General features: G+C 29.4%; 1 protein-coding gene and 1 long non-coding RNA gene across 2 annotated transcripts; one reads left to right on the top strand and one right to left on the bottom strand.

Annotated features, from left to right (window-relative positions):
* The first annotated feature begins 1091 nt into the window (after positions 1 to 1091).
* On the top strand, positions 1092 to 2388 carry LOC146886819 (uncharacterized). Its single transcript, XM_085671889.1, has 3 exons — positions 1092 to 1201; positions 1275 to 1532; positions 1614 to 2388. Exons 1-3 carry the CDS (start codon positions 1092 to 1094, stop codon positions 2386 to 2388), a joined length of 1143 nt encoding a protein of 380 aa, XP_085528015.1.
* A 619-nt stretch (positions 2389 to 3007) lies between these two features.
* Positions 3008 to 3409, bottom strand: LOC114182527 (uncharacterized). The gene is made up of 2 exons (XR_003604107.2): positions 3276 to 3409; positions 3008 to 3170 (listed from the first exon to the last, which is right to left on the bottom strand). It is a non-coding gene; the product is annotated as an uncharacterized LOC114182527 (long non-coding RNA).
* Positions 3410 to 8161: the final 4752 nt, after the last annotated feature.

The raw sequence follows: 8161 nt of genomic DNA, 5'->3' as shown, positions 1-8161 counted from the left end.
ACTTTTTCTTTTTACTTTTCATATATTTTTGGTATAATTCGACTATTAAAATTATATATGAATTTTATTTACTAAAAGGCATATATGTGAATATTTTGAAAAAATCTAAGACAATATTTAATATTAAAATTTTAATTTATTCAACAAATTATAAGATATATGTCAAAGTAAAATAATGTTTTTCTTAAATAAAAAATTGAAAGTAAAAAAACATGAGCTAAAAAGAAGTTGTGCATAGACACGGGAGGATTTCATTAAAAATTAGTATGAGATCCGTGCAATCGGTTTCTTTAGTATTTATGTTGTTACGAAGTTGTAGTAAAAATATATATAAATTTCTTATTTTTTAAATAGTAATTATTTTTTCAACTTTTTAAATTTAGGTTAAAATACTCCGATAGTCCTCATTTTGGTTCAAAAATCTCAAATTGGTCCTCGAATTTTAATTGATCTCAATTTCGTCCTCATTTTTGTAAATGTGTTTTAAATTAACCCAATCGTTAACAGTGTCAAAATTTTTAACGTTAACTTCATTTTAATTATCTGACGTGGCTTGATTCATTAATTTGAGGACTGAAAAATTTGTACGTGGCGTTATTCATTAAAATAAGCATTTGTATGGAAACCCTAAATTACTAAATTAGGATTGAAACTGAGTGTTGAAGAATGGCGACTGGGAGGGCGACTCGCGTCAATGCCGTGAACGTCGACGAAGGTGAGATTCAGCATCGTCGAAGGTGAGGTCGAACATTTCAGTGTTCGATTTTCGAGCTTTAGTGTCGTTGATCGTAGTCGTTCTTGAGCGCCACACCGTGAAGGTGAGTATCAGTTCATCCTTGGCTGTTTAGGGTTTTGTTGGTTGGGAATGATGTTGTATGGCTTTTATTTTGTGATTAAATGTTGCTTGTCCCCCCATTTTCGACAATGAAATCGTTTGATTGGTGGTCCCCTATGCGAATTTTGACATATACACACAGGGTCTTCTCCCAGCTATGCAAGAACTTCTTCCTGGAGTGGACCAGAGATTTTGTGTTAGGCATTTGTATGCTAATTTCAGAAAGCAATTCCCCGGAAAAAATCTTAAACGTCTCATGTGGAAGGCTGCAGGAGCAACACATCCACAGGCTTGGGAGAAGATAATGAGGGACATTAAAGAGGTCAATGAAGAGGCATTCAAACACTTGATTGGTATTCCTCCAAGGTATGCCACCATGAATTGTTACACCATATTAACTGCATCATTAATACATACTGATCTGTTTATATGATACTAGGTATTGGTCCAGATCTAGATTCACTGTAAGAGCCCAATGTGACACCTTGGTTAATAATATGTGCGAGGCATTCAACAGTGTGCTAGTGAAGACTCGAACAAAGCCAATAATAAGTATGCTGGAGGACATTCGTGTTTATATCATGAAGAGATGGGCCAAAAACATATCTAAGGTGCAGTCTTTTAAAGGTTCAGTGTGTCCCAGAATTCTTGACAGGCTTAAGAAGGAATCAAGCTTAACAAGGCACTGGATACCAAGGTAAGAACTTAACTATATTTATGTCAGCAAGCTTAACAGATTTCAGATGTAGTAATTATGTTTTTGTTGTATTACATGCAGATGGTCAGCAGAGAAGTTGTTTGAAGTGAGGCATGCTTCAAATCTAGGGGAACAGTTTGTGGTTAATATTGACAAGATGGAGTGCAGCTGCAGGAAATGGAGCATCACTAGACTTCCTTGTTGCCACGCAATTTCTGCCATGAAATTTTTGAATCTGAAAGGAGAAGATTTTATAGCCAATTGGTTCAGGAAATCAACGTATGAGGAGACGTATAACTCAGTAGTTTACCCAATTAATGGTCAACAGTTGTGGGAAGTTACAGCATATCCTGATGTCCTGCCACCAAGCAAAAGAATTATGCCCGGAAGACCTAAAAAGAAAAGAAGATTGGAACCTTGGGAGCTGAAAAAGGATGAGACCGCAATACGAAAAGGAGGAGTTCGCAAAAGGTGTGCTGTGTGCAGGGAAATTGGTCATAATAGAACTGCTTGTCCTAAAAAACCACCGCCACCACCAGAAGCAGCAGGACCATCACAGCAAACTGGCCCACCAGCACCATCAGGCCCATCACAGCAATCTGGCCCACCAGCACCATCAGGCCCATCACAGCAAAGTGTCCCACCAACAGCATCAGCCCCATCACAGCAAAGTGGCCCATTACCAACAGCAACCCCATCACAGCAAAGAGGCCCACTACTAGCAGCAAGAGCACTAGCCAATCACTCCCAATCAATGCCACCACCAAGTCAATCTCAACGTGCATCAAGCAATCAAATTGTCCAACCAATGAGGAACAAACTCCAAGCTAGAAGGGGGCGTGTTTGGAAGCCTTGATGTTGTTTAAATCTGCTTTGTACATGTTGTTTAAACTTTTGTTGATTGTTGGTTAATACACATGTAGTCTTTTTGGGCAGTCCACTGTCATGGTATTTTGAACAATATTTTGTGTAGGCAGTGGATATATGGATCTATTGTATATTCATGGTGTTTAAGTATTGAATGGATGGATGGATCTGTATGATAATTTGGATGGATGACCAATGTCTTTGATATTAGGTACCATTTACAATGTTGGAATAAATAACTGTGACAGGAATGTGATGCTTTACTCGAACACATATTTGTCCCACTGAAATCCAGTTACATGTACACATTTTATATCACATTTGGTGTACTCCAACATAGTATATTCAAATATATCCATGCCATATTTTAGTACCAAAATCAAAATGCTTTACAAAAATCAATAATTCAAATGGATTTGTCATTACATTCCAAAGGTGCTGAAACTTTCATATTCATTTGGAATCATTACAGCAAGAACTTTAATACATGGTGAATAGAAATATGTTTAATACATACAACAAACAAACCATTCCAAACAACACTTTCACCCATTTTTCCAATCTCATAATACATTTCTCGATACTTATTAATTTGTTTTCCCCTTCCCTTTCTACCATCTTTGTCTTTATTAATTTGCTTTGGTCATCCCTTTCTACCATCTTCGTTGCAGTGTCATCATCGTCATTCTTCGTAGGACCACATCTTTCTTCTACTACATTTTCACTGCACCATGAAAAAAAATTGCATCCAACAACTTCTTCACTTCCACCCTGTCCAACAAAAAATCAACACCACCAATTACAACCAATTACCAAAATTAAGTTTTCCAAATCCTAAATACGCAAAAAACATCAACCAAAACAACAATATCGTACCTTGAACTTTGGGCAACCCCAAAATTTTCTCCCCCTGTTCTTAGCCGTTCTAGCAGTTCTTGTGATTGCCTTCTCACCGCAATAACAAACAGGTGTTAAATCGGACCTCCTCACCGCACCTCCATAAGAAGAAAAGCTGGAATTTTTCATCTCCCAAGCATTGCAAGTACAGGATGAGCAAGAATGAGAGGGAGACATTACCAATCTTACCAATTGAGAACGCAAGACACAGCTTCTTCTCCCCCTTTTCAAACCCTAACATTCAAATGTTATGAAAATAATCTCTTTTTAAAAGAGAAACTAAGAACATATGTGCCAAAACAAGTCAATGACACGTCACAATACACAAAACAGCCACATCATCAGGAATAAACGCCGTCTGTGAACTGATAACGAAAAGGGTTAATTTAAAACACATTTACAAAAATGAGGACGAAATTGAGATCAATTAAAATTCGAGGACCAATTTGAGATTTTTGAACCAAAATGAGGACCATCGAAGTATTTTAACCTTAAATTTATAATCATATAATTTTAATTAATAAGTAAATACTTATAAAAGAAAATTTTATTAATAATTAGTAATAAACAGATAATAAATAAAATTAAATAATAAATATGTTGATTGAAATATATATATATATATATATATATATATATATATATATATATATATATATATATATATATATATATATTCTCTTCGTAAATAAATTATTCAATAATATTTTAAATATTAAAATGATTCATAAAAATTAAAATTAAAATTCTAAAATTAAATTTATTTTGTTGATTTAATGTATTGAAATTAAGTTTGAATATGTAAAATATTTAACAATAATTTTTTTCACATATGTAAATAAAAGTGAATTAAGAAAGACTGCAAATATTACACATTGTTTGATGCAAATCTAGATTTAAAAAACAATACATATTCATGAAATGGATCATAACATGTGTCATTTATGAATAAAAGTCCCTTTTGGTGGAATAATCCAAGCCTATTAATAATAGGTCAAAAACAAAAGGCACTATTTGATTACAGACTTCATTTCAGAATTTGTTTTATTGTTAGGTAGCTTTGCGTTGGAGTTGTTTTCTGAGTTTTGTGAGGAAGAAGATGTTTGGCAGTAAGAGTCTCAGTTTTAAAAATTTCTTGCAAAGCTCTATCTCCTCCCTTGAGCCTGATGAGGTAAGCCCATGTTCATTTTGGTTTCGTTGGTTTTGGATTTGGTTCATTTATGTTTCGTTTTAATTTTGATATTGTTTTTCTGACTCACTACAAAAAATCATGTAAATTGTGACAATTTTAATGTGGCGGTTATTTAAAACCGCCACTTTTTACAATATAATATGACATTTATTGAACCGTCATATTTTACATGTAAAATATGGCAGTTTTAACTGCCATTTTATTAATGTTGAAAACTGCCATATTTTACAAACTGACGTCTTTTAATAAATTTAGCTTCTCGGGCACTAATTCCCTTTTAGTTTTCTGATTCCCTCTTAGTTTTTAATAAAGCATTCCCACATTTTTACATTCCCACATTTCAACGTCTCCTTCATTTCGACTTTCCCGCATTTCGACTTCTCTTCAGATTCTCAAATCATATTCGACATTCTTCGGCATCCTAGTTCAACCAATTTTCGGCTTCGTCCAGTATTGGTAAGATAAAAAAAATGATTTAGGGTTTTCATTTTGGAGGTGCATTCACTACAACAAAAATGAATTTTAGTGACAAAAATTTAGTGACAAATATAAATTTTGTCATTTTTTATATATTAGTTGTGACTAAATTTTTATTTGTCACAATTATTAATCATAATAGTGATAAAACAAAAAAAAATGTCACAAAAACTATATTAAAAAATTTATTAAATAAAATAATTATTAATATATAAATTATTAAATATTAATAACTTAGTTTTTATTTTTATTAGTAATAAACTATTAATTATTACAATACTAAAATATTTGTTTCATTAATAATAATAATAATAATAATAATAATGTATAACAAATTTATTTCTTATGTTTAAAATAATATATATATATATATATATATATATATATATATATATATATTAAAAAATATTAAATTCTTATTTGTTCAGATATGAGTAACATATTTTTATTTTATAAGTAGATATTATTTTCATTTTGTCACAACGTGGTTAATACAATAATAAATATAAATTTTGTCACCATTTATTCATAATTTATAATTATCTTTTAATTTGAAACAAAAAATTTATTAAAAATGACAAAATATATATGTCACAAATAACTGTTTTTTTTCAATATAATTAATAGTGATAGAGATAGAAATTTGTCATTATTTATATATGTAACCGTTTTTTAAAAATTTTATTTAAAACAACAAAATATCATAGTTATTATGACAAAATTATTTTTTGTATAAAAATATAATATTAACTTTCATTATATTATCGGTAACGGTTAAAAATAATAATAAATTTGTTTTATTCTAAATTTAAACTCTAGTTCTTTTATTTAAAAATTAGTTGTATTTCCACTACGCCACTTCATATTTATAAAATTAATTTTACTAATACATTAAATTATCTATTTGTACATACTTTTATACTATGATATTAATAAATAATATATTCATTTTAAATTTAAATTCAACATATTAAATTTGAAATATCTAAATTATATAGTAGGTCTATATTTAATATATTTTTCTAATTTTAATTTTTTTAAAATTTGAAGTTTACATATTCAACTATTGATAAGTATAAGATTTTTTTATCGAAAAGATAGTACATTATCATGTAACGGGTTCCAATTTAATTTTTTTTTATCATTTGAAAGATGGATTAGATCATTTCCAAGGAGATGATCTTTATTTACGAAGATTTGGTGACAAATACTAGAGTTATCAAAATGAGTTGGAACCAGCGAGCCAACCCGACTCACCATGAGTTCAGGCTGGGTTGGGTTGAAATTTTTTTACAAATTTCAATACGGGTTGATTTTTTACCTGGGTCACCTAGAACCCTGCTCACCCGGGTTGAACCCGTGGTAGACCGAGTTGGCTTATCAACTTGTAAATAAAGGGTCATATAAGTATTTTGTGTTAAGTTGGGCTTTGTTTTTGGGTCATGTTAGATTTTTTTTAGCTAACACATAGATAATTTGTATTTTTATGATTTTGATTTGTATTTGGATTGTATTAAAGTTTATTTAGATTTTAATTAGAATTAAAATCTAGTTTTGACTCAAACAAAAACTAAAAAAATTGTATTTTTTTAATTAAGTGAGCCCGTGAACCAATCCATTTAACCCACCAACCCGTAGTGGGCCAGGTCGGGTTGGATTTTTTTTGGCTCGCTAATGAGTGAGCCGGGTTGGGTTGGCTTACTAAGTGATTAATCCATGGTCAATCGAGCCAGATCGGGCTGGGTTACCCGTTTTGACAGCTCTAACAAATACCAAGTAAATGTCTCGATTTGAAAAAATATATTTGGCAAATCTCATGGACATAGTCTAGGTGCAAACGACCATTCCAACAGAAGAGACCTCGAATTAAATGAAACATAAAGAGACCAATTACTATTTCTTTGGAGAGGGTCCTGATACAAGCAAATCAATTACCATTCCCACACAGAGGGTGTTGTCAATGTAAATGGAATAAAATGAAATTAGTGACAATTCATATAAAGAGGGTCGTATGTAAAGAAACCATATTTTTTTAAAGAATTTGAGGTTGGTATATAGGTCATTTCATATGAATGAAGAGGATCATTAACCTAAAGAACCAACTAAACATTTTTTTTTTCATTTTCTGAAGAAATGATTTGATAATCATTGGTATGACTGAAGAGAGTTTCAATACGAAAGGTAGAAATTATTTTTTTCTTTTCCTTTTTGAATTTGATGAATAATATGTACATTATGCATGATTATGTCAACACATAAATGAATGGATAAAAATTTGTTTTCTATTTTCTTCTACCAACACAATATATAGAAACCTTTTTGTTTGAATTAGGTGTCAAAACCTTAAGATGAATGCATGATAAAGAATTTGTTCTTTTATTTTTCTTGCTACTCAAGGAATAAAAAGCTTAGTCTTTAACATTAAAATAATTTTCAAAATCATATAATTTATGATCTACATATATCTCAAATATCAATAGATACCCAATATTTTACATACTTGAATATACTAAATTATTAAATTTAATTAAATATACCAAATAATATTTTAATAAATTAAAAATTAAATCAATAAATTAATTATAAAGTATGAACTAAATTTATTTTTTTATATATTTTATTAAACCTTATCTTTAATTTTATATCTCTAAAAATAAAATTGATTCTTATTTATGATATATATATATATATATATATATATATATATATATATATATATATATATATATATATATATATATATATATATATATATATATATATATATTATAATTGATTTGTTTTAAAAAGATTATAAAATTTGTTTGTTAGTGTTATTAGGATATATTATTACATAATCATTATTAAGTTATATTAATACAAAGATATATAATTATAAATTTTGTTTGATTAAATATTAAACTTTTTATTATATAAAATCAAACAGTTTAAAAAAATTTAAATATAAAATTGTTTCTTTAATATATGAGGATTTTATTATGAAAGTTCGGTTACTAAACAAAAATTATAAGCGCTCTTATTTGGCGCTATTAGAAATTTTTATTTGGCGCTATTAGAAAATTGACAAGTAGTTTTATTAAAATTTGAAATATTAATGTAATATTAGATTTTTAGTCAGATATTTAGGGAGTTAGTTTTCAAAATTTGTGAGATTTTTGTGGTATAAATGTATGCAGTTTCTCTTTCCATAGTTCTC

The sequence above is a fragment of the Vigna unguiculata genome, chromosome 4 (genome assembly GCF_037176805.1).
Source record: "Vigna unguiculata cultivar grain cowpea cultivar isolate G323 ecotype 2 chromosome 4, ASM3717680v1, whole genome shotgun sequence".
Lineage (NCBI taxonomy): Eukaryota > Viridiplantae > Streptophyta > Magnoliopsida > Fabales > Fabaceae > Vigna > Vigna unguiculata.
The sequence above is the reverse complement of the archived record's forward strand: the minus strand, read 5'-3'. Positions and strand labels throughout refer to the sequence as shown.

Bases quoted from the DNA above. Each gene is read 5' to 3' on its own strand.
- LOC146886819 (XM_085671889.1), top strand. From the start codon at position 1,092: ATGTGGAAGGCTGCAGGAGCAACACATCCACAGGCTTGGGAGAAGATA. The intron at 1,202-1,274 runs GTATGCCACCAT...ATATGATACTAG, and splicing joins TTGATTGGTATTCCTCCAAG to GTATTGGTCCAGATCTAGAT. The intron at 1,533-1,613 runs GTAAGAACTTAA...TATTACATGCAG, and splicing joins ACAAGGCACTGGATACCAAG to ATGGTCAGCAGAGAAGTTGT.